Source organism: Labrus mixtus, chromosome 2, assembly GCF_963584025.1.
Source record: "Labrus mixtus chromosome 2, fLabMix1.1, whole genome shotgun sequence".
Classification (NCBI taxonomy): domain Eukaryota; kingdom Metazoa; phylum Chordata; class Actinopteri; order Labriformes; family Labridae; genus Labrus; species Labrus mixtus.
In genome coordinates, this window is record NC_083613.1 from 4,455,089 (window position 1) to 4,482,275 (window position 27,187).

A 27,187-nucleotide genomic window follows, 5' to 3' on the forward strand; every position below is an offset into this window, starting at 1 on the left:
TTTGTGAGCTGGTATTGTCAGCTGATGATGGGTTGAATAATGGTGAGGAGCTGAAGGGGATTACTGCCCACTGCTAATCTGTTGCCCCTCCGTTGAGGTAAAGAGGTGGAGAAAGTCAGGGGAAGAGAGAGCGATAGATGGAGAGAGAGAGAGAGAGAGAGAGAGAGAGAGAGAGAGAGAGAGAGAGAGAGAGAGAGAGAGACGGTATTTTGCAGCTGGATGTCTGCCGGACAGCTGTGGGCCGTGCGGGCTGCTGATTTACTTTAGATTAGTCTGGACATGCGCCAACTGGGATTCAATCAGGCCATGATGAATGTGCTTTGGAGCTCTGAAGGCTAAATGCTAACCGCTAACTGAGTGCTAAGAGTCCCACTGGCCGTCAAGGAGGAACATTTTTGGCGGTTTCTGGAGTTCCCAGTGGTGGTTTTGTTTTTAACTTGAGCCAAGGTTGTGCAGAGTGGAATACAAGAGACAATTGTGTTTTTTTTCTTCTTCTATGCTCTGGATTTATTTTAATGAAAATAAACCGCTGGGATTATATACGGAGGGAGATAAATCCTGTTTTTGTGCTGCTGAAGTGAGGTGATATTCAGTAGCCATGGCTCCATGTGAGTATCTGATGCCTCTCCATGGATTTCATATAGTATGAGAAGTAATACAATTCAATAATGCCTTCTGTATGTGGCTCTGTTCATCAATCCTACTTTACAGTCGTTCATTTCAAATAGCTAAATGACAGTAAATCATTGCCAGCATGATGAGCAATGCACTGAAGAGGATGGCTTTGTTCCTTTTCTTTTGGATGGAAGAAATTACATTTATTTGGTACAATATTATTTAAGGCTTCTCCAGTATTTGTTTTTGTATTATTTTTATTTTGAAATAATTTGCATTAGAAGTCAAAAAGGTTGCAGTGCTAGCATCAGAGCAGAGGTGAACCATGACTTCTAAAGCGCCTATAGTTTTTGTAGAAAGCAAAACAGAACTTTAACTTCGCCTTTACCATTTGTCTTCTCAGATTATAAACATTTTGAAATGGTTAATGTATCATACTAGCCATATGGAAACTCTGATATCTTAAAAAGCTGTTGCACAGGTTAGAGACAGGAAAGCATATGGGGCAATATAAAGATTCATGTGAGGTGTTCAATGTTTTTGAGCATTATTAGATTAAACAAATCCCATGAAGTTTACAGCGTTTCATTCCTGCGATGCAAGGCTGTATGTTAAAAAGAATAAATTGTGTCAGTTGAATGTTGACAATCCTGCAGCTTTATGGGTCCAAGCATGCCTATCCACTGTGTGTTTAATAGTTCTCTTTCATGCTTCTGAGCCCACCATGCAAACACCTTTGTCTCTCCCCCTCCTGTAGGTGATGTGGGTATGCAACCTGTGCCGTAAACAGCAGGAGATTCTCACCAAATCAGGAGAATGGTTTTCTGGATCAGGGGTGCGGCCTGGGATCCTGGGCACCTCCTTAAACAACCTAGCCAGAGGAGGTGAGGCTCAACGAGACGGGAAACTACTCCGCTCCAGATCCCAAGCCCCGTCCTCTGGCAACCCAGGGCCACAAGACGGGACACAGCCACCCTCTGGCGTCACTGCTGCCAAGGGTGCTGACAACATGCCCGGCACACGGTCACAAAGCGAGCCACCTAAAGAAAAGTAAGCATAAAGATACACACACTGAACGCATGTTGCAGATACTGCAGGATGTTTCACATGTACAACTCATGCCCTTTTATTTCTTTAGCGTTATCAAGTGAAGAATTTTGAGATCAAGAATTGTATTTATTAAAAACTGAGAAAGCGGAGACAGGCTAAAGCTCCTGTTGTTTTTTAATCCCTTCGGATAAAAAATAGATCTGTGTCTGTGCTAGTTAAACCAATGGAGAAGCTAGGTCACAGATATGTGTCTTAAGTTCTTTGATTTTTTTTTTGGATATTGCATTAATCTAAAGTGACAAAAGGACATTTCTCTACAAAAAAAAAACTTGTCTCCAATCTTCCAAGTTTTTTAACAAATCCTTCAAACCTGTCTTTAGACTACATGATGCATTCTTATATTAATGCTCCTCTTATTCAGGAAAAGGCCAGTGTCCCTCCATGAACAAAATGGTAAGGGAGGAACGGGGCGGGGAAGTGGCCGCAGAGCTGCCGGGAAGCTGCTGTCTCAGTCGTCCCTGGATGAGAGGGTGATGTCCGGGGACAAAGGAGAAAGGCGGTTAGTAGACGGACGGAGGCTGGAGAAGATCCATTCTCAGAACTACGAGGAAGGGCAGGAGAACTTTGGTTTTTCAGAAACCCAACGGAGACGCCCGGAGGACGAAGAGCAGAGAGAACGCAAGCGCCGCGAGGAGGAGTTTCAGAATCGTTACCGTAGCGACCCCAACCTGGCACGGTACCCAGTAAAACCACAGAAAGAGGAGCAGGAGATGCGCATGCATGCCAAGGTGTCCAAGGTCCGCCATGAAAGACGACATAGTGATTTGGCGATCAATGAGGTGGGACTGGGACCTGAAGGAGGCAGTGCAGGGGAGGTGCCTGAGAACCGACTGGCAAGGAGGGCTGGAGGTAGGGAGGGAGACCGCAAAGCCGGTTTGGAGAACCACCGAGCCTACTCTGTGGAAAGGACCGTGGGGGTTGGAGGGGGAGCTCCACCAGCCGGAGGTGGAGTGAGATCAGGACCTCAACCTGGGGGGCCGGTGCCTCCAGATTGGGGTCCTAACAAAGGCCGCCTGGATCCCGGCACAACACGGACACCAAGGGACAAGGGTGGGGAGAACCTGCTGAGGAAGGACTCTCAGAGCTCGGACCAGTCGGAGTCTTTGCGGCCGCCCCCTCCGCGGACGTACAAGAGTAAGCGCGGAGTCAACAAGAGGCAGATGTCCATCAGCAGCTCAGAAGAGGAGGGTGGCTCCACGCCTGAGTACACCAGCTGTGAGGACGTGGACATGGAAAGCGTCAGTGAGAAAGGTCAGTCAGACAGATGTGTTCACTCCACTAGCTTACTTAGCTAAATATAGCCAAAGTTGCATACCTTGCCCGGTCTGCTGTCATCCTTTTCCTTGCATTAAAACACTGTTCCTTAAAGTTACCGCTTAAGCTAGCTTGAATTCTTAGTTGTCTTTTTCTAAACCATCAGAAGTTGTGAACAGTCAACTCCTTGATCTGAACATGTGATCCTCAGTCCGTCTCATCACTGACAGGAACACTTCCAGATTTTTGCCTGTACCAGCCACTGTGTACCAACTGTGGGCGGAGTTAAAACACATCTGAAAGATTTGATGGCTAATTGTCGCAGATGACACTCTTGAGAATTTGAGAGATCTGAATTAAATTATTTGATAAACGATCAGATGTATTTACCGAATTGTTGAGGTTGTGAAGATGAAAGATGGTCCCAAAGATTCAATGACCATATAACAGCTGAGTAAAAATAAGAACATCATAATCCTACCATAGATCTATTTTCTTCTTCAAAGACTTCATGGAACTGGCCTCCAAAATAGCTTTGGTAGTAGATTTACCATAATGCTCAAAAAAAGGCTAGGATATATTTGCTCCTGGGATTATTCTAATACCAGCACATTCTAATTTGGGAGTTAAAAAACTTTACATTATATGACAGGATGGAGCACCCACCCAGTACACAGTGCATCACAATCCCTGTGTGTCATCTACACCTCTATGCTGTGGCTAAAACCTCACTGCTCTCAGGACAGCTCTCATTTATTTGGAGAGTCCCTGTGATTTAGGCCAGCAGATTTGTGGAATTAGGCCAGTGGCTTGCATGCTACGTAATACTTAGGAATCATCCAGCTGCGTCAACCAACCGTGGACCGCTAGCTTAAACCTAGCATGATGCTGTTTGCACACTGAAGAGTTATCGCTACTAGATCCTATTGTATGTTTGCAGCTCAGAGTAATTCTTGAGAATACTAAAAAAAAGAAAGTTAGTGTTAGTTTGAGGGGCGGTAGGTAGAGTTAGCTGTGCTCTAGCAGTTTATAAAGGGATTGATCCAGATGTTTTAATCCAGATTACTATAACTCAGGAACTGATAATGAGGAGATGGTGTGGATTGAGTTTATTAGCTGTTTTATACATTCTTTGGCAAGCTGGGCCTCAACCTGATGTCTGCCTATACTCTCATTTATGGCAAGTTATGGTGTTATGCTTCAGTGTTTGCTGAGCAGTGATAGTGTAGATGTGACAGTTTGGGCAAGAGAAGCTTTGATGGTCTTGGTGTTACTGCAGGTTAATGTTACATGATGAACAATGTTATGTGTCTGCAGTTAAAAAGGCTCTTTGGTAAAGACAGATGGCTTCATAATTTAAAGAGCTTTGTTCGGCTGTTACTAATGCTCAAGTTAATAAATGACAAGAACACAAAGAGAGGATTTCATCACATTCTCCACAGTGTTCTCATTAGTTTGAGGTTCCATTGGTGGCTTTATTGACACTTTATCTTCTTTTGCTGTCTTTCGTTGGCACAGGGCTGAGAATAAAAAAAACAACAACAATTGCTTTGGTCTGTTTTAATCAGAACTCCTTATTAGAAACAGAATGCCTTTCTTTGTCATTGCACAGCTGAGCGAAACAATTGGGTGCTTTCCTAATTGGCACATACATAAAATAAAAAACAAGAATAAGAAAATTGACCAATAGAATAACAATGAAATATAACTAACTATAAAAAGTCAATACTGCACATTCCATAGACCAATCTGTTAAGTCACTTGTCATTGCACTCCTTTCATCTCAATGTTAATATAGCACATTTTTTTAATACATTTGAAATTGAGTTGAGTTCTCTGATGGCATGGGGATAGAAACTGTCGGAGAAAATCTTAGTGTGTCATGAATCGGATGTTATGTTTTTAGTCCAGTGTACAAATCTGACTTTGTAGACGTCCTCAAGGAAATGTAACAGTAAGTTTGTGATCTTCTGTACTGAGTTGATGACCGTTTGCAGAGCTTTTTCCTCTTAGCTGGCATACTACACCATATGGATTATGCTTTTGTTTGAGCAGCGATAGGACACAAGCATCTGCCGAGATTGGTTGGTTCTTCTCAATGCCCTCAGTACTGTATGTAGAGATGCTGCTTTGCCTTCTTTGCCAGTCCTTTTTTTCAGTCCATGTGAGGTCCTGGTAGACGTGTGTGACTAAAACTTAAAGGTTGTCACTCTCTCCACCATCCCTCATCTAATTAGAGGGGCAAGTTTTTTGTTTAATTCTGTTTCCTGAAATTGATGAAGTGTAAAGCGAAAGTTTGTTGAGATTGCATCATTCTGAGTGTACGTCCTCCCTGTAGGCAGAGTCATCATCATTTGACAGTGCTGTCATTGGCAAACTTAATTGTTGTGTGCTGTAAGCGTATAGACAAGAGGGCTTAGTACACAACTCTGTGGTGCACCAGTGTTGATTGTAAGATGTTCAGGAATTCTTACTTTCACTTTTTCAATTTTAAAGTAATAGTTTACATGCAGATTCCAGAGTAGTTCATTTTATGCCATAATATGTCCCTTTGCTTACAACATTGCAACCTGTATATTGTGCCATAACACATGTATCGTGATATCCACTGGTTCAAGTTGAAGCGAAGACTTTTCCAACCATTTGCATAATCAACAGTTATGGAGCAACAACAGTTTTCATTTGGAGTTGTTCATATTGCCATCAAAACCAAATGTTTAATGCTTTTAAGTTCTTCTTATTGTCTTTGCTATTTCCTGAGGGATGTGTCTGCTTTCTTGCCAAATGCTCCTGTGTTTTATCTGGTAGTGATTGACTTGTTAAAACGGTTTGTCAAAAAAACCAAAAAAAAAACAGTTTAATTGCAGAGTCAAAGCATGATGAAAATATAAGAAATGGGCTTGCAGCTGCAGTCTTTGAAACATGGCAGGTGATCTTAAGGAGTCTAAAGCTGTGAGCCCCCCAAGGTCCCTGGACCTTTGGAAAGTGCTACCTCCAGAGCAGGGTCTTTTTCCCCAGAACTAAATGTAGACCGTGGTTCCTGCGGTCGGAATGCCAACAGTTCTTCAAAAGGTCCCCATTTCCGGTTGAAAGTTTCTGCGATCGAAAAAGGGGCTTATGGCTCAGATTACAAGCTTTTTTTTTTTTTCATTGCAAAGCAGACATGATGAAGAGAATGTTGTTATGTAATTTTCATGCAAAACAGTAGATTATATGTTTAAAGAGTCCCCATAGAAGGATTATGTTGACAGAATTGACTCTTTTGTTTCCTATAGATGAACTGCATCCCATCAGATATAAGTGTATATCACAGATTGAGGTTTTAATGATGCAGCAGCTTTAGAGTAAAACGGAAGAAGGGAGTGATTCAAAGTAATTGTGTTTCTTCCTTGGTGTAAAGAAGTACATAAAGGTGATAATGGAGAGAGGAAATAGAAAGGGGAAGTCTGGTTTTGGGATGACACCATGTACCAGATTGTTGCACAATAGCCATTGTCTGTGTATGTGTGTGTATTATTAACATTAATTACCTCAGAAGTCCCCATAGAATCAGCATGAAACCATCTTTTGTATTTTCCTGGTCTGAATGTTTTAGTGCAGATAGTGGTGATGTGGAGAGGGACATAAACAGGACCCTGTATTGGGATGGCATTGGACTGGTTTGTATTCTGGCTGATCTGCCATTTCCTGTTGAGGTCATCACCTAAATGATTATTGCTTTTTTAAACTTTTTTAGTGTAATGTCAATTTTGGAAACACATTCCTCTTCACCCTGCTTTCTCTCAGGGATATTCAGTGTGACAGTAAATATGCCGATGGCAGAGCGGAGAGGCTATGATATCCCTTTGTGATTATAACTAAAACCAGAAAGACTCACAACCAATGGCTGACCAGTCAGCTGGCTAAAGTTAACTTCATGCAAGCCAATGGTACAAAGGCGTCTTGTTTCACTTTCATACAGCCAAAAGTGTCTTAATTGTCTTATAATGACAGTATACTGTTATGTTATTATTTATTCAATCTGTCAATCTGAGGCCTGCTCCTCAAGTCACACACAATGTGCTTTCAGAATAGGCCTCGTTTAGTGGCAAAATCCATTCTGTTATTTGATCATGTCTTTGACTTTGAGTTTTCAGGAACTTGTTCAGAAGTATATTTTTTGAAAAATGGACATATCAATCTTTGGGACATTTGAAACACTCATCCATCACACAGACTGCCCTCTTCTGATACATTTTAACTTCTGGACCTAACACCATGACATTGCACTAACAACAATCAGGTATACTATCATGGCAGTTAGCGCTCTGTAAAATCAACAAACATTTCCATCAGTTGCGTAAGTTCATTCTGTTTATTTTTTTTTTTACAGTTTTACAAAGTGTTCTGACCTTACCCATAACTGCTGTGCCTAATCTATGCTCTGCTAGCATCTTGACATCTACCTTACACCTACTTGAACTAACTTCAGCTAAACTGCTAACCTATCAGCTAAACAAATCCAGTATCGTTTAAGACAGCTGAAGAGAGACAGGAAGTGTCTGGAGGAGAGTGTAGAGGAGGATATGCAGCAAAGGGCCGAGGTCAGATTTGAACCCACGGCTGCTGCAACGAAGACAATAGACTTTGTACATGGGGCACAGGACATCACCACTAGGCTATCCTGCGCCCCACATGCTGGTATACTTTTAAATGCAATCACACATTATTGATTCAATGTTTCTCTATTTGAACAAGTACATTTAGAAATATAGCATTACCTTTTCAGGTTCAATGCTTGATATTCAGAGGCTGGCCACTTTGTCTTTTTACTCAGTGCTGGAAGATCAAAGCCAATGTGACTCAGAGGCGAGTGCGTCGAGGGCTGTAGCCTTTGTTTGAAGCAGGACACCCGCCCTCCTGAGTTCAACTGCAGCACAGGGTTTCTGGTGTTTTTAACGGTTCACAATAGGTTGGACCTTTCCCTTAAAAGGAATAGCAAATGATGTTAAATGTTACAAATTAAAGTTAAAGTTAAGTTAAAGTTATACAGAAAAATACACGACATATTTTACTGTGGCAGAAGCGAGCCTTAATCAGTTTAGAGGGAGTTCAAGACGTGGTGATGTAAGGCATTTTATACGCAATATTGGAGGGATTTTGTTAAGCTTGAGCATTTCAGAGACTAAAATTGTAGAGTGAGTGCTCTATGACCCATACAAACCCCTACACAAATTCACACACACACGCACGCGCACACAAACACCATTTATCAAGAACAATACCATGTTAATTCCTGCAGAGAGCTGATCCTTTGATGTAGCATCAGTTAGAAGAGCAGCTCAGATAATCTGCCCAGCGTGTTCATCCTCCAAAACCAAAAAAACCTGACTCAGCAAGTTCAAACTGCACAGTCAGCTTTTTATTTTCTCAAGCATCCTCAGTGGATTTTTTGATTTGAGATTAGCAGCACTCGAGTCATGTCTACTGAGACTTTTTTTTTTTACATCTCAATCACACACCCTGGTTGACCTGTCAGAGCAGTTGTTTTCTATTTTAGTTTCCCACTGAATATCTCTAAAGATGTTTTTAATGAACAGAAGTACGTGTTTCATATTCATTACAAAACCTGAAATCTCTTTTTGAATTCTTTACTTCTTTTTGCCAAAAACTTCAATTGAATCAACATTTCCTTTACCCTCGCACTAAGAATGATGAGACTCCTTACCCGTCCCCCATCTGGTGGTTGTTTTATTCCTGTGGTGGAAAAGTGGCCGTGAACATTACAGGCTGCTCTGGTCGGATGATGCTGGGCCAGTTAGTTCTTCTACTTGGGCCGACCATCTGTCAGTGTTAATGAGAGCTGGGAAACTATGACAGTGACTGGTGTCTTTATCTCTGCCAGGCTCTGGCAAGAATATCTTTTGACTTGCCAACATACAGTGAAGTGAATCAGTTTGTTTATGAATGAAGTTGTTTTTTTTTCAGCTGTTTTCAAATGAACATACTAAAGATAAGCTCAGCAATGTGAGGTTGTAAATTCCAATCAGGGAACATCAGTCGTTTAAATAACTCTGTGACTTTGTGGAATTCATGTCATATTTTAAGAGCCTCTAAAATCATGAAAGATATTTTATTTTCCTAAAAACTTCACACATAACATGAGTAGATTATATGAATACATCTGAGTAATGTGTATTCCTTAAATTCTGTAGCATCTCAGCTACACCTTACTCTTCTACAAGGCTCCACCTTCGATTGTTGATTTGTCGGGCAATCCAAATAAGAATGAACATAAAACAAAACCCTCAACTTTTATTCTCCTCTAGAAGTTTTTACAATAATGTACGTACAAACTGACAAAACTTCAAATACACATAGTGTCTGTCCTTCGAACTGAAAAATTTAAAGATTATTTTTAGAGAATCTTCAAAGTAACAAATCTACAGTCTTTCAGTTTATTAGAGCCCGACCGATTAATCGACCAGCCGACAAATATCGGCCGATATCAGCATATCAAGTGAATATCGGTATCGGCTAATTTTTCTGCAGATATGCGCAGATATTACTACATGTATTCACCATTCAAATAGCATTTCATTATATATTTTATAATATATTTTCCAAAGGTGTTTGATAGCTGCATTTCAGGGATCAACGCAATAAATGTGTATATAGATAGATAGATATATACTTTATTGATCCCGAGGGAAATTCTATATAAATATGTCTATCTATCTATCTTTACGGATCGAACATAGATATTGCAGGTATCTAACTTTTTCTCCACCTAACATTGATATCGGTATAAGCCCAAAATATCCCATGTCTTCATCACCAGCTATTTTTAAAATTTCATGTCACAGTTTGGCAACATTTTGATCTCCTCCAAAAGGATAACACCCTCTGGTATTCTCATACTTTTTGTGCGTGACATGTACATCAGGTTGGGATCAAAGATGGAAACAAAAAGAAATAAGAGGTCAGTCTTGAAGATAACGGACTACTTTTATTAAATGATAATGATTCCTAATTTAACAAGATTTGAAAGAAGGGACTAAGACCATTAAGTCATTAGAAAATGTTTACTGAGGTAATTCATCTACTAAGCAGTAGGGTCTTTTTTAACTCACTTCAATACAATCTGAATTCTTATTGCAATCAGTGGAATCCCTCCGTGTTTTCTATCAGAATAAGGGTCAATATTAATAGTAAAGATAGGCCCCCAAACTGTGTCTGAGTCTGTTTGTCATTTTATTTGAAGATTAACTTATACTTGTATTTAATTCATAGAAAATAAACTACACCATATAATGTACAGTTGCTAAACATGCAAGAATCATTTGTCCTTAGTACAGACAGAGAAGCATAACTAACTTCCCTCCTTTTTCATTTTCTCCATACAGGTGACTGGGATTGTCATTCTCTAGATCCTACAGTTTGGCATGTAAGTTAAAGCAAACACAACAGATTCATGACAGGATGGGCTATGTTATGCCCTTATAATTACTCATAAAGCTTCATGAACAAATGGTTTAACACTTATTGCCATTTTCTTTCAACCATTTTTGTTCTCTGTTTGTTCATACAATGCCTCACAACTTCTTCTGCAGCATCCAGTTACGTGGCAGCCATCCAAGGAGGGTGACCACCTAATTGGACGAATCACTCTAAGCAAGAGGTCAGCCATGCCGCGGGAGGCTGGCTCGCTCCTTGGCCTAAAAGTAAGCAGGAAGGAAATCACATTTGGACCAGGATCGCTCTTAGCTTTAAATAATGTGTACATATTTTTATGTAGTGCTGTACATGTACACAGACAGCATGTTGAATATTGCCTGTTGAGCAATAACTGAATCCAGCATGTACCTCTGATCCTATCCTTTGTCTTTTTTCTCCAAAATGCGCAGGTGGTTGGAGGGAAGATGACAGAGATAGGGAGACTCGGGGCCTTTATCACAAAAGTTAAGAAAGGCAGCCTGGCAGATGTCGTGGGACACCTACGAGCAGGTATAAATCCAATAAGAATGCCTTTTCAGGAGCTACTTTTCTTTTATCTATACTTGTTTTATAATGGTGATAGTTTATTTTTCTATTAAATGTACAGTAAGTCAGTACTGTAATTCAGTTAGAGCAACAATATTGTTCTTAAAAAAGTTAACTTAAACTTAATTTCCTGCGATAATGGGAGTAAAATTGAGCAAAGAACTTGAAGCTTGCTGGCTTCCTATCTTCTACTTGAATACAAATGGATTATTTTAAAATGTTATAAAGGAAGGCTTGAATTGCTTTTAGTTTCTTTAAGCTTTGTTTGGTCAATATGTCACATTAGAGCAAGAGTTTGATTCTTAAGAAAAAAACCGAGAACAGATTATAGCCAACATTATGTGATCTTGTTGAAAAAGGAAAATTCGTGGGCTAAATCGGAAAACACATTCTCCATGCAATGGTGCACTATTCAATGTTAGTTTTCAGATATTAGTCAGCAGCTGCTAAAGCAAACCCTATTTATTTCCACTTCTCTTTTCGTCCCTGGGATTCCCATTTTAATGAGAAGTTCAAAATTGAGCTGGATGGATGGATGGATGAATGGATGGATTGGTGGGGATGGATGGATGGATGGATTGGTGGGGATGGATGGATGAATGGATGGATTGGTGGATGCATGGATGGATGGATTGGTGGGGATGGATGGATGGATGGATTGGTGGGGATGAATGGGTGGATTGGTGGGGATGGATGGATGGATGGATAGATGGATGAATGGATGGATTGGTGGATGCATGGATGGATGGATTGGTGGGGATGGATGGATGGATGGATGGATGAATGGATGGATTGGTGGGGATGGATGGATGCTAGATGGATGGATGAATGCATGGATTGGTGGATGGATGGATTGGTGGGGATGGATGGATGGATGGATGGATTGGTGGATGGATGGATGGATGGATTGGTGGGTGCATGGATGGATGGATTGGTGGATGGATGGATGGATTGGTGGATGGATGGATTGATGGGGATGGATGGATGGATTGGTGGGGATGGATGGGTGGGTGGATGGATGGATGGATTGCTGGGGATGGATGGATGGATGAATGGATGGATTGGTGGGGATGGATGCATGCCTGGATGGATGGATTGGTGGGGATGGATGGATGGATGGATTGGTGGGGATGGATGGATGAATGAATGGATGAATGGATGGATTGGTGGGGATGGGTGGATGGATGGATGGATGGATTGGTGGATGGATGGATGGATGGATGGGTGGATGGATGGGTGGATTAAAGATGTAATCTATGTGTCAACCATCTTGGTTCCAGGGGACGAAGTGCTGCAGTGGAACGGGAAGTCGTTGCCTGGACTAACAAAGAAAGAAGTTTACAACATTATCCTTGAATCCAAGGCTGAACCTCAAGTGGAAATTGTTGTGTCAAGACCTATAGGGTAAACTTAATGTTGTTAACAATGGATTAATATTACTAAAGTGCTCGAGTAATTGTATTGACTTTCTGACAGATGCTTTCGATATGTCTCCTTCCTTTATCTAAAAGCTCTATCCACCGAATTATGTCCAAAAACTTCTTGAGAAAAGTGTATAGAGCATATCAGTAAGTAGAGTTGGTTTATAGGTGGAGCCCCTTCATGAAAATTTTCCCTGAAATCTTAAGATCCAAGAGAAAACCATCCTCCTCTTCCCTACAAACCATCATGTTTGAGATGTCGATGTGTATTACATCAACTGCTTGCTTTTTTCCCCGCCGTGCAACTGTTGGTTGCCATGAGCCTTTTACTCATTCATTTTTTTTAAAGATGAATGTACACCTGTCTTTACATTGCAAGCATCTTGATGTAGATTCAATACCTTGGAAATTGAGGAATTCACTGACTTTCTTGACCTTTTTACAGAGACATCCCAAGAATCCCAGAGTCATCCCACCCTCCTCTAGAATCAAGTAAGTTTTAATAGGAGGAGCTTTCTTACCTTTCTTATTAAGAATTGTTGAACTGATTTTTGCCTGTTGTCATGTGGGCAATGTGTCTGATGCTGACACCTTTGGATTGAGCAGCCTACCAATGGAAATGAAGCTAAAGATGTAGACTGTCTCATTGTGATTGGCAGAGAAATTCATGGTCAGAGGCCTCTGACTGCGTACGCATGGTCACTTTTTGTGACCAGCCAGGATATCAGAGCAACCAGCAGCGCTTCACCCACCAATCTAAGTGAACGACCAGGCAAATACAGTGTTAAGAGATCTGTTAAATATTTGGGGTGAAGACCATTTAAAGCATTTAAAGTATTCAATACAATCTTTAAATCAATTTGTTAAAACAGGCAGCCAGTGTGAGCTGGCAAGAACAGGAGTGATGTGCATATATTTGTTGGTGCCGGTTATCCTCTGTGTTCCATAGAAATCAACGTTTTTACTAATGGAGTCATTGGAGGAAGCTCTGAGTGATACTGGTTAAAATTACATTACAATAATCTAAAAAAAAGATAAAAGCATGAAGTACTTTGTGCAAAGAGAGTGAGAGGGAGGATCTTGTTTTGGATTATTTATTTGGAAAAAGAAAGATTGGACATGATTTTGACATGGGTTTCAAAGAAAAGGTCTGACTCAAATTGTTGTTGTTTTGTGGACCTAGTGTCCTGTAGAGAAGGCTGGAGGATTGGGTATGACCAAATATTATGATTACTTCAGATTTATCTTCATAGAGCATTTAAAAGTTGTAAGACATCCAGCATTTAGCATCCATGAGAAATGTAAGTAAATTACCTGAACTGTCAGGCTTATTTGATCTGAGAGAAACATACAGCTGAGTATTGTCGGCATATGGGGGGTAATGGTAAATGGTCGCAGGAACATACAACCTTTGCACCACTTTAGGGAGGCAATCCTTTGATAAATGAGGGTAAAGTTAGTAGTAATGGAGATGTTTTAATGAACTGATACTATACTGTGTGGAAAAGGGAGCTAAGCTTCAATGCAAAGCTTTATCAACACAAATGTATCAACTCTCTAATCCTCACATATGATCATGAGCTTGTGTTAGGGTTAACAAATTAGATCATATAGTAGCTGACACTGATTAGTGTTTGAAGGGTAAGGAGCTCAGATATCAGGAGGGAACCTGGAGTAGAACTGCTGCTCTTTTGCATTGAAATAAATTAAGCTAAGGGGTTGGGGCATCTGATCAGGATGCCCCCTGGACGCCTTCCTTTTGAGGTTTCCTGGGCTCGACCAACTGAGGGGAGACCCTAGGGGATTGTATCACCTATCTTACCTTGGAATGCCAAGGAACCCCCCCCTAGTGACAGCTGGATAACACTGTGGGGTAGAGGGGCATCTGTTCTTACCTTCTCTACCTACTGCCCCTGCAACAATTCATTGGATAAGACCAAGTAAATGGATGAACGAATTGGATGGTTATTTTATTTAACAATTGTTCTGTTCAACAGCTGGCTCGAGTTCCTTTGAGTCACAAAAGATGGACCGTCCTTCTATTTCAGTGATGTCCCCTACCAGCCCTGGGACCCTCCGAGACCTCCCGATGGTACTGCCTGGACAGCTCTCTGTGAGTATCTGATAAAGAGAAAGACAGTGGATGGAGCTATGCTGTGCAATTAATGAATATCAATATGGATTCATTGAACTGTCTTTATGCTTTTACAGGTGAAGTTGTGGTACGACAAAGTGGGTCATCAGTTGATCGTCAACGTCCTTCAAGCCATAGATCTGCCAACCCGTACAGACGGACGACCTCGGAACCCCTATGTCAAAATGTACTTCCTGCCAGATAGGAGGTAATGACATTTTATTAATTTCATGTGATGGGTCCATTTCACAAGCACATTGAATCTATTGTACTTCAAGCAGTAGGAATATAACTGAAGGACATCAGGATATCTTTAGATATCAGAGCAGCTAAGTACAAAGTGCCCTGGCTTTAAACAAAGATGATCCATTGATCTTATCCTATTTGTGACACGGCACACCAAGATGTTTATAGGTTTAAAATCCAACTTTGAGTTTAAATCCCAACCAAAGCACACCAAAGGTCCTTAGCTCAAATACCAGTTGGGATATCCCAACAATATCCTTGGTTTTAACCCTAGCTTTAGCATAACAAGAAGGTCTCAGGTTCAAATCTCAGCTTCGGACACAATAGGAAAGTACTGGGTATTATTCCAGACTGTGGTACCCAAAAGGTCCTGGGCTCAAACCAAAATAGAATTCCAATCATGGCTGGGGCCCTCCAAGAAGGTTGAGGGAGGCCGTTTCTGATTTGAATGTTCACGTTGCCTACATGTATATGTTTCCTCTGGGCAATCTTGTTTCCCTTGTCAACAAGCTTCTACTCATAGGTCCTTGACCAAGGTGCTGGCCACTGCACAGAGAAATTCAAATAAATTCAAATAAAAGACTTGGGTTGGCAGATAATTTCCTGTGTAGACAACTTCATTGTGTGGATTTATCGCAGAATTTACAGTGAAATACCAAAATACCAAAAGTTTAAAGCCTGAAAAAATTGCTGTCATCAGAACTTGTTTTTAAAAGAACATTCATCGTTTTTTATTTATTTATAGAAACACCCGTTCTCCTTACACTCTGAAGCTTATTGTGTTCATGCCTTTGTCCTAGTGATAAAAGTAAACGGCGGACTAAAACAGTGAAGAAGAGCGCTGATCCCAAGTGGAACCAGACATTCTTATATTCCCACGTTCATCGGCGGGACTTTAGAGAACGAATGTTAGAGATCACAGTGTGGGACCAGCCCAGGGTCCAGGAGGAGGAGAGTGAATTCCTTGGAGAGGTGAGAGAAAACATGATCCATATTCTATACTTACAATGGTCTCATTTACCTTCTGAATAAGTGGATCCTGTGTGGATCTTCTTGACTGCTTCTCTTTTACTCAACCGTATGACTCTTCTGCTCTTTCCCTCTCATCTCTCGCAGATCCTGATTGAGTTGGAGACGGCCTTGCTGGACGATATTCCTCATTGGTATAAACTCCAGACACATGACGTGTCCTCTATACCTCTGCCTCAGCCCTCCCCGTACCTCCCACGCAGACACGTCCATGGAGACAGCCCAAGCAAGAAACTACAAAGTATGTGTGGTTACTTTAAGTGCTATATAAATAGGCTATGTGCTTATACATATATATGTATGTGTGTGTATGTATCATTTACTCCCTGTTCTGTTGAGCTATAGTGTGTATGACCGTGCGGTTTCTAACCTTTCCTTTACCCAGCTTTCTCTTTGGTGTCTGACAATAGAACCTCTCAACCCTGTCCTGTATGTGTGTGTGTTGTGTATGTGTGTGTGTGTGTGTGTGTGCAGGGTCGCATCGCATCATTGACACAGAGTTTGATGATGGTTTGATGGTTGTGAATAAAGGTGGGTGGGGGGCATGGTTACTGAGCACTACTTTGTATTAGCCTGAAGGCGTCCAGCACTGGGTGAGAGAGCCTTTTCTTTGCATCCTCCATACAAACACTCTAAGCCTGCTTATGGCGCCATTTAAGAAGTAATTGCATTCAAATTAAAATAAACAATCTTTTTGCTGTGTCAGCAAAAAACTAAAACAACAAAGACAGTTGGCAATTCATCAGTATGCTCCTGGACTGCACAACTATTGGAAATGTCCAGCCTTTATAGTGATGCAGTTTAGCAGTATTCTTACTTTACAAGAGGCTGCAGTTAACAGTTTCTCCTCCTCTGCTGGACTGTAGAAACACTAACGCACTGAGTGCATGTTAGACTGTAGAGCTACAGTTGTTTACTGCCATTCTACCTGCATGAGTCCTGCCCAGAAGTTGCCTACTTCAAAAAAGGGACACTTAACATGCACATTAGAAGCAAATAGAATCACACAACTGCTTTATTGTTGGTCTGTTTCTGCTGTGGCTTAATCTCCTGTCAGAGGAACATTAAATGTATCTAAAACTTAGAACTTTTAGCTTCATTTTGGTGTTTGAATAAGCTAAATGGGTTTGGTTTGCCACAATCTTAATAAGAAATTATTACCAATAAATACTTATGTTACTGTTTTATCAACATTTTAACACTTTCTTGACAAATCTGTGCACATTTACTGTACTATGATATACACCTATATGGTGTATTCAGACTAATACTTACAATTTAATTGTTCTAAAATGTGAAGGCTGCACTTCAATATTTCCAGCAGCAGCAACAACAAAAGAGGCAAAGTGGGGGGGGGGGGGGGGGGGGGGGGGGGGGACTCGATTATCGGATCAAATTTCAGCTCTGTTTTATATCTTGAGTACATATAAAGGTTCTATTAATCTTTCAGTTTCTTGCAGAACCTGATTCTAAAAATGTTGGACACTGTGTTGAATATAATTAAAAAACACAATGCAATTATTGGCAAATCTTTTTCACATAAATGTATTGTGTAAGCTCATTGGTTGGGAATGTTTTTTGTAAGCATAGATTTTATTTATGTTTTACACAGGCTCCCTGCTTTTTTTTTTTTTTAAATGGGTGTTTTGCTATCTGCATAATTATTGCATACTACTGATATCAAGTCTGATAAAGACATTGCAGAAACAGTCAGCCTCACAGTCACACTCAGGCTACATGACCAGCTAACCTGTTTGCTAGCTGGTCATTTTCCTGTAAAACATCCTGATGTGATGTTCTACAATCTTCAAAAAGAATGGCAGCTGTAATTGTAGATGGTAGTACAACAACGGTACACACAACTAGTGCATTTTTTTCCTCAAATGACACACAAATAATGCCTTTATCTGTGTGTGTCTGTCTGTTTTTCTATCTTTGTGTCATTGTGTGTTGTGTCCATGAATGGATAAACATATTTGTATGAATGTGGATTTGTATGGATGTTTTTGTTGTTGTTGCTGTGTGTGTGTGTGTGTGTATCTGTGCTGTATCTGTGCTGGATCTTTGTGTGTGTGTGTGTGTGTGTGTGTGTGTGTGTGTAGATGCAGAGCGTAACTCCAGGGAGAGAGAACGAGGCAGTACGCTGGCTGTACCTGAGCAGCAGCGGCAAGTCCAGCACCGCTCCCGCTCTGTGTCTCCTCACCGAGAGGACTCCTGCAGGGCTCGCTCACGGCCTGCACACGTCCCCATGCAAAGGTCAGCATCAACCTTTCAGAGCTGCCTGGTTAACATATAGAGTGTGGGTAATGGGTGCTGAAAATATCCAAAGCATCCACTAGTATCTCTACATGCCCAGTCCAAACATCTGAAAGTTTCTCTTTTTAATCAAGTTGTATATCCTGTATATTCTGCAACAGCCTCAGTCAGCTCTGCTTATCTAATTTCACTTTTTTTTATGTCAGAAAATGAATGCAGCTTATATTTCCTATTTTAGTTTGCATATTTCATTTTATCCCACCATTTATTAAATCGTTATTAAAGGTAGTACCACGTTATTAAAAAATAAGTAACTAGTCAAAAAGTAACTGGGTAACTGATTTGAAAAAGTAACTAGTTACTTGGTAAATTAACTTTAGCGTCACTTTTTTTGCTTCAATCCTCATATTACTGATCACATTATTTAGTGTTGCTGTGGCAGAATAGTGCTGCCACAAGGTGTAGGTATTTTACCGTTTAGATCTCTAAAGGCAACAAACTCAACCGTTGATATGAAGCAGGCCTCTGACATCATACATGTCTATCAGTCTATAGTCCAATTTACACGTCCTGGAGCAGGTGGTGTTTTAAATCAAGCTGGATGTTTGTATGGAGTGTCTCCTCCTTGGTCTGCTGAGCTAACATGAGCTGCACCTGCTTCTCCACTGTCTGCAGCACGGCGCTCTCTGACAGCTAGTTTAGAAGAAGCGTGATGTTGTTTAGCTCTGTGTGAGAGAAGGTTTCCTTCCTGCATGTAGACGTCAACTCACCATGTTCATTTTGTTATTTAACTTAAAACTAATTTCATTTCATTTCATTATTTAAAGGACAGTGCACATTAATCAACATTTCTGTAAATGTGCCAGTGTTAGCCAGCAGGCTAATTTTCAACTGTAGTCCTTTGGCAAGATGTTAAGCTAGGCACAGGGTGGCTAAAAAATAAAAAAACATGTTAAAGAATACACAGAGCAACAGATAACAAGAGTATAACATGATGCCAATATACTGGATCCATTAAAACATATAACCATACAATCATTCATACAAAGCACCATGGGTTAGACAGCACAGCTACAACAATACATGGCAACAAACATGCACTCAGATTAAATACTATCAAAGGTGTTCACATTTTTGATTGCTTAAAAGCCAGTCCTTAAGACGGTGGGTGAATGTATGGTGGGAGGTGCAATTTCTAATATCCACTCACAATTGGTTCCATCATTTAGAGGCTTAACTAATTTGTTACTAGTTATCGCAAATAGTAGTGGCGTCACAGTAATGCCACAGTATTTCCCATCACTGGGTAGAACACATCGTTGCTTATTGCTGGTAGAGTAACAACATCATGAACAATAATAATAATAACAGAATATGTAATGCAATGATATCATTTTATATCTAAAAATAATATAATATATCATTATATATCTAAACTAAAGTAGACTTTTTCCATGTTTTCTTCACACGGCCACCTGGCATCATATATGACATCATAACAACCAGAGATGGGTTTTATATGACCTGAAGAAAAGAAACAAACATATTGGATCATCAGATGCCTCAGACATGGGTCAGGATTTGTCTTAAGAATAAGTATAAACTCATTTGATATTTACTTTTTTATTTGTTAGGAGTCTGGATGAGATCCACCAGAACCGCCATCAGTCCCACTCGCCTTCCCCCTCCCGCTACCACGACTCCCACCTGGAGCACCAGCGCTCCGGGGACTCAGACTACGAGTACTCTGAAGACAGGTAACCAGTTTCCTGAATCTGTGTTTTGGGATGGGGTCATGAAGTATGTTTTAGAAGACTCTTTGCTGTAAAAAGTTACAATTATATTTACCAGTAATAACATAACATAAATCTATTAATAAAACCATAAAGAATGAGATTGCACATACATTGAATTCCTAATGGGCCGTTTAGGGATGATTTGAAAGCAGCTCTAAACTTCAACATGCATAGATATATATGTTTCAATATATAATGATTGAGCTTTAAAGGTGGGGTTTGTGATTCTTAGGAGAGATTGCAGCCAAACACACTCATTCTCCAGTTGTTCTTTGAAGGCCTCATCTCCCCAAAATCCATGCATGAGCATTACCAGGGAAAGGACTCAGGGTAAAAGGGCGTAACCCATAGCTACTACTGTATTTTTTATTAATGGGAATTATATCATAGTGTAACTCCATTCCTTGCAGACAAGGACATGGTAGAGGAAGAGCTAAACCCTACATGTTGCTTACTGGCTAGACCCATGTTGTGATGCCCTATCCAAGCAACATTCCTAGTTTCCCATTTACAGTGCCGTTTACTGTTTACAAGAAGGATTTCCCCCCAATGGAGCTCAGTCTAGTCTCAACCTACTGCTCTATGATTGACTAGTCCTGTAAGAAAGTGTCAAATTACCAGGAATTCTTAACCGAGTGGTGTTGGTGTCCAATCCCAACAAAAAAAGTGGTTAACAACATGAAACGGTCTCAGTTGGGATAGGTCACTAAAACGTCTTGGTTTAGAGAATGAGAAGAAAAAAATCTGCATGACCTTCTATATGAAACATGACAGAAAGAGTGATCTGTTTTATGTCTTGGTAAAGAGCTGTGTAAAACACCAAAGGCAAATCATATACAAGCCACTCATAGCACAGTAAGGGGGGGTCATGCAATACTCTATATGGGGGAAAAAACAATTCAGCAAGGGCTGTATTTTATAAGGGTTGAATCGATGGTAAATAACTTGGTTTTCAAATGTGTTTAATGTACTTTTTTCAACTAATTCCTACTAATACTACTAACAGTTTGAAAGAACACTCTACGTTTGTTAAATCATTCTGTACTGCTGGATGCAGACTTGAACTGAAATCTTAGACTTATGATTTCCTGGTTTCTCTCATTCATAAATTCACTTTGCCTGTCTGAGTTGCCATCCTTTTCTGTTGTGTTTTTCTCGGGGTGTTTGTCATTCTTTAACCCATCGTCATGGCAATGACAGTGAGGTCCTGGAGATGCACAGGTCTATCCGAGGTGGGAGTGCCGAGTGCCTGCATACAAACAGGTAAAAAAAAAAAAAAAAAAAGAACAGACACTGATCACCATTCAGCTTTATTATTTAATAAAATATGCCATTTTATCATCATCAACATCCCCACTATACTTTAACAAGTTCATCTTAACACACCTAATGGTCATACTTTTCATGCAAACACAGCGAGTTTATCTTGAATGGACACTGTAGGGTGTATGTCGGCTTCTTTGCATTTGCAAAAAAGTGCATATTTCCGAGTGACATGTTGGGGCTTAGTAGCTGTCGCAAACTCATAAATGAATGTCTGAGTATCGCCTCTATCATCACAACTATCAAGCAAAAAACACACGCAGCACAGTGGTGGCTGTGTGAGGGGATTAGTGACCTGCTCTGTGGCTGATCTCAAACAAGGCAAAGCTCTTTTGATTAATTTATTCTTCTTTTTTTTTGCATTTGATTTGCTTACTCACAGCATTTGTTTTTTTTTTCCACCTTTTGTTTCTTGTCTTGCTTTATGTGCACAATCTCAACTCTTACATCAGGGGCGTAGGTAGATACAGCAACACACTCCCCCCAAAAATGCCCCTGTTAGTAAACGGTATCCATAAAGACATTTACAGGTAAGCGGCTAGCTTAAAAGACGGTGTTGTCCTATCCCTGCTCTGTGCCTGTGCAGCTTTCCCAGACTCATTTGTGGAGTTGGATGGTCATTTGGTTGCGACAGTGTCCTCTCAGCGCATTCAATGCCCTGATTTCTCCTAGAACACTGTGCTGATTGTGCTTGCTTTAATGGGAATGTGTGCAGAGCTGCTTTTTCATGTTGCTGCTTAAGCTAACTTCATAGTTTGTGTTTTCTTCCCTCTGTGTTATACAATCATTTTAAAGTGTAAACTTTTCATTTTTCATCTCAAATCTCAAATCTATGATGTTTCGTCACTTAGGACATAACAAAAAGCAATCATTATTGAAACACACACCACTTATTTTTCATCTGCAGCTCGTAACTAGTCAGGCCAGTGGCACGACTTAATCCTCCTGACTTTCTGCTCCAGCACGAATTTGGTTTCATATGATTCTAACAAAGCAGAACTGGATTGATTTTACAATTTTTACCTGAACTTTTTCTTTGGTTTGATAAATCACTCCGTAAAAAGGCCAATCCCATCAGCATTAATAGTACATTTTGTTCAGTCTTCATACATATGATGGTTAACACATAAAAGATATGCACTAGATAAAGAGCATGTTGTGCTCTTAGTATTATGTCAGAAGATTGATGGGATTTGTATTTCGGACGTTTTTTTATTTTGTCCAAAATTAGGCCGTCAAGTTCAGAATCAGAATCAGAATCAGAATCGGGGTTTATTGCCAAGTACATTTACACATACAAGGACTTTGACTTGGTGTATTGGTGCTAAACAATTAACAAGGAAATAAAGCAGAAATAGCAACAACTTAAATAATACAGTATAAGAAGATATTATAATATATAAAATAGATATATGAAAATGTAAAATATAAAAAATAAAAAATAAAGATAAAGATAAAGATAAAAAACACAAAATGTACAAAAGGTGCAATGTAGGAGCTGTGCAGTGGACGCGTTAATGTTAATTGTCTATATAGCCGACATAAACCATGCACACACACACCAGTACTGCCCTCTCAAATATGCATTAGATGTTGATTCGAGTCTCTCAATTTTTGCCTAAGCACATCAGTACGTTTTTAAAACGTGATCTTACCTTTCCTCTGACCACTAATAAAAACACATAATCATCAGTCACTGTACTGTAGCCTAACGCATCATTCCTGCACAAGCGTTCTCTCCACTCGCCTGTGTTCTGCTTTAATCCTCTTCGTGGCTCTCCTATACATTTGACAGATGTATAGTAGCTTGGTTTGCTCGACTTTCCATGCTTAACATCCGTACATGGTGTTATATAATCAGCATTACATATAATCTCCCCCCATATATATGTGTGTGTGGGGTCAGTCCACAGGGAGGGCAGGAGGAACCATCCCTACTCTTACATAATGAATTTGACTCTGAGGTCGCAGACAGCATGCAGTTCATCAACTTCATCATCTTCAATGTGATGATGTGGATGTTGCCTTTTTTTGTGTCTCCTGCTCCTCTGCAAAGCTTTGTTTCATGCTTCTGTGTCCCCCCCCCCCCCCCCCCCCCCCCCCCCACCCCCCTTCATTTATTTTCTTTCTGGATATTTCTGCCAGTTGCATGTGTCATTTTGTTTTCCTTTGCCTTGTTTTTTGTTTTTTGCACACGGGCTTTCCTCTGCCTGTTATGGTTGGGGGTTCTGGCACTCAGCTCAACCCTCCCTGCATGCCTAAAGAGCAAGCCGCCCTCCAGGCAGGAAGGGGGCAGCACCATGCCTCGTAGCATCCTTACACACCGTGTGCTAAGGTTCACTGATGAGGTCACGGTTAGGTAAGAACAAAACATGCACAAACTTCCTCCCCCTGTCCTTCCTTCACCCACAACTGCTTCTTTCTCCCTTTATATTGGGTGACCAGCCTAACCGAAGCTGAAGAGGATATTTCCATATAGAGTCATAGAGTGCAAAGACAGAAAAGAAAGAATAAGACAATTAATATTGAAATATACATAGGACTATAAAAACAAATAAACTAATACATTTCAGAAATGGATCATTCATTATAGATAAAGGATACCTGAATAGGGCTGTGGTGGTGCAGTGGTTAGTGCTGTTGACTCACAGAAAGGATCCTGTTTTGAATCAGGAGCCTCTCTGTGTGGAGATCGCTTGTTCTCCCTGTGCATGTGTCGGTTCTCTAGGGGTACACCGGCTTCTTCCCACAGTCAAAAGACATACTGGTTAGGTTTATTGCTGACTCTAAATTGTCCATAGGTGTGAGTGTTGAGTGTGTCTGGTTGTCTGTCTCTTTAATATGTCGGCCCTGTGATTGGCTGGCGATCAGTCCAAGGTGTAACCCCGCCTCTCGCCCATTCATAGCTGGGATCGGCTCCAGCCCAATGAGAAAAAGCGGTATAGATAACGGATGGATGGATACATGAATACACAAAATATGTGTTTGTGTGTGAGTGTGTGCATGTGTATATAGGTTTTAGAATATATTAAACACTTTCTAGAGTTCTCTATTTATCATTGAACACGTTCATAAATTCAGTCATCCATGCTCATGACTTGTGCAGATAAAACATTTTTATTTGTATAGTAGTGTCCTTTTCCCTTTCTTTTTCAAATCATCTTACATTATTTATGAATTGATAATGATTATTTTATTTCTCATTATTCTTCACCCTTGTTTAATTTGAACATTTATTATGACCAAGCTATGAATCAACTCACTTTGTGGAGGGTCTCCTTCCCAGGCTCTTAATGTTTTGAAACAATATTAAGAAAGAAAATATTATTCAATTTTTTAAAGGCTTTATATGTGATTTTTCACACTTAAATGTAATATAAATCAAGTATATCCTCTGAAAATAACTCTGTGAGTCATGACTGTCTACAATGGGTGTAACACCCGAGTCCCACTGTCTGTGATGTTTTCAGAGTTTTCAGAGTCCTATCTTCACTTTGTTTACATCACCAGGACAGCCGGCTGACTAACTTGTGTACTGCTTAACTGTGTTTCTAGATCACGCTCATTTCAGGTAAATTTACATGCAGTGTGAAGATACGAGCATAATAAAGATCACTAGCATTAGCATGCTAACACAACAATGCAGCGCCAGTTGTTTTGGTTTCATGCTGGTGCTCAAGGGCGACATCTGCTGGATCAAAAAATCACATATAAAGAGTTTAAAGAATTTAAACAATTTTCTAAATGTAAAGGAATATATAGAAAAAAATAGAAAACATGTAAGAATACTTTTTTCTGTCATTTTTGTATTACTTTGTTTGGATAGCACTTTTATTTCCCTTTCACATTTTTCCCTTTTTTCTCCTATTCTTTAAATTTCTGAAAATTATAGTTCCATATTTTTCCAAATCCTCCAAAAAATGTGTTTCTCTTTACATAACGGTTGTTTTCTTTCTTTTACCTTATGACTCCATGCTGGCAGAGCATTACACCGACACTGAACTTTAAGCCCTTGTTGTCGTCCGTGTGAGGCTTTTGTTCTGAAAGCATGAAGTGCAATGTCATGCGATGGTGCAGAGAGCCAACCATCTGTTGAAAGTGACATGACAAACATGCAGCTGTGAGCCAACACTAGCTGCTCCTCTCCCCCCCCTCCCCCCCCTCACCCGTTCAACCCCCCCTCACCTTCTCACACACTCAGAAGCAGTTCCCCGCTCCCACTCAGACCTGGTTCCCATGGCAACCCACCAACCTCTCATCTGAGCGGTCTCGCCAGTGTATAGTCGCAAGGAATGACTGCCTATGATAAATGGAGATCTAGAATCAGAACCATTACATGTCACTGCACTGTCTGATGCCTTTTTCTGTCTTCTCTTTCCCCTCCTTCCATCTGTCTCCTTTCTCTTAATCTCACATTATTCTCCTCTCTTTTTGTATTGTCTACCTCCTACTCATCACACTTTACTCTCAATCTCCTCCTCTCATGCCTGGATTCTCTGTCCTTGTACATCTTGTCTCCATCTCTGTTTCTCTCTCTCTCTCTCTCTCATCTGTCTCTCTCTCTCTCTCTCTCTCTCTGCTGCCATGTTGTGGTGATGCAGCGACCTGCAGCCGTCGTTGGACAGAGTAAGGAGTGCCAGCACCACCTGTCTCAGACCAGACACCAACTTTCACTCCTCTGACAGAGACAGGTATAAAAAACATTTTAAATGCAATTCACAAGATTCTAATACTACATTTTTAAGGATAATGCAGAGACGAGGATCACAGACTCTCCTGAAAACCTTTAGAAGCAGCTTTTTCTCCTGCATGATTTTATCATACAACATTTTCTCCATGTCTTTGCACCGGCTCATGTCATGTATCACTTTCATACATGAATTAATTTGCAATGGTACACCTCCATAGATAAATGTTGTTTGAATGTGGAATCTTTTACATATATTTAATCTCTAAAACAGAAATAGGCCTGAAGAGTTTGTTCCACCTAATGGCAGATGAGATTAAAGAGCAAACTCATTTGAGTCCCTGAAGTGTCTCTAAGTGCAGCCTCAACCTAGAAATGTTTCTCCCTGAGAGTTATGTGTGAAAAGGCGTTCATAACAAGTGTTATCTCGGGGACGCTTTACAAAGGAGCAGGTAGAATACCATACTCATTGTTAAGAGAAATGGGATAAGGGGAGAGCGGATAAGACGCAGGAAGGATTTCTCCTTTGTATTCCTCGCGTTCCTGTTGTCCACACTTCCTTTTACACATGAACTTCATTTTCTTCTCACTTACTAGTTGAATCTAAATTGGACTACTTTTTGTACTGTTTTTACAATAATGGGTAAATTCTAAATTTTTTAAAATTAGCATAATTGTTTTTTTTTAATGGACCCTCCTCTTGGGGTCTCGGAGACCCCCGAAGGTCCCAACTCCAACTTTGTGAACCACTGCTGTATGGTATATGATAAACCACGGCCAACAGCCTGTTGTTTACGTTTAAGATCATGGTGAAAGTCAAAATGTTAGGAAGGGTGATAGCAGTCAGTTTCACATGGCCTCTTCTGAGTGACGGCCCTGTTTACTTTAATCTGAAGGCTTTAAAGGCTTTACATGTGATTTTTCACACTTAAATATAATAGAAATCAAGTATATCCTCTGAAAATAACTCTGTGAGTCATGACTGTCTACAATGGGTGTAACACCCGAGTCCCACTGTCTGTGATGTTTTCAGAGTTTTCAGAGTCCTATCTTCACTTTGTTTACATCGTCGGGACAGCCGGCTGACTCCTCCCCTCGTGTATAAAAGAGAAAAGAAGAATAACATACTGTACTCACTGATTAACTGTGTTTCTAGATCACGATCATTTCAGGTAAATTTACATGCAGTGTGAAGATACGAGCATAATAAAGATCACTAGCATTAGCATGCTAACGCAACAATGCACCGCGAGTTGTTTTGGTTTCATGCTGGTGCTCAAGGGCGACATCTGCT

At 40.4% G+C, this 27,187-nt stretch overlaps 1 protein-coding gene across 12 annotated transcripts in view; it reads left to right on the forward strand.

Annotated features, from left to right (window-relative positions):
* The window catches only part of rims1b (regulating synaptic membrane exocytosis 1b), an 83,998-nt gene that overhangs the window by 39,767 nt on the left and 17,044 nt on the right, over nucleotides 1-27,187 (forward strand). For 4 of the 12 annotated variants that reach the window (XM_061048042.1, XM_061048122.1, XM_061048066.1 and 1 more), the window contains exons 4-19: nucleotides 1,373-1,665; nucleotides 2,087-2,976; nucleotides 10,365-10,405; nucleotides 10,572-10,682; nucleotides 10,866-10,965; nucleotides 12,282-12,405; nucleotides 12,868-12,914; nucleotides 14,420-14,535; nucleotides 14,634-14,764; nucleotides 15,603-15,774; nucleotides 15,919-16,072; nucleotides 16,306-16,362; nucleotides 17,934-18,087; nucleotides 19,722-19,844; nucleotides 21,084-21,146; nucleotides 25,808-25,897. In XM_061048042.1, the coding sequence (XP_060904025.1) occupies nucleotides 1,373-1,665; nucleotides 2,087-2,976; nucleotides 10,365-10,405; nucleotides 10,572-10,682; nucleotides 10,866-10,965; nucleotides 12,282-12,405; nucleotides 12,868-12,914; nucleotides 14,420-14,535; nucleotides 14,634-14,764; nucleotides 15,603-15,774; nucleotides 15,919-16,072; nucleotides 16,306-16,362; nucleotides 17,934-18,087; nucleotides 19,722-19,844; nucleotides 21,084-21,146; nucleotides 25,808-25,897 (2,666 nt within the window). Of the gene's footprint in view, nucleotides 1-197; nucleotides 609-1,372; nucleotides 1,666-2,086; nucleotides 2,977-10,364; nucleotides 10,406-10,571; nucleotides 10,683-10,865; nucleotides 10,966-12,281; nucleotides 12,406-12,867; nucleotides 12,915-14,419; nucleotides 14,536-14,633; nucleotides 14,765-15,602; nucleotides 15,775-15,918; nucleotides 16,073-16,305; nucleotides 16,363-17,933; nucleotides 18,088-19,721; nucleotides 19,845-21,083; nucleotides 21,147-21,658; nucleotides 21,737-23,445; nucleotides 23,566-25,807; nucleotides 25,898-27,187 lie in introns of those variants that run through there. The other 8 variants (XM_061048023.1, XM_061048033.1, XM_061048050.1 and 5 more) reach the window with 5 other exon arrangements.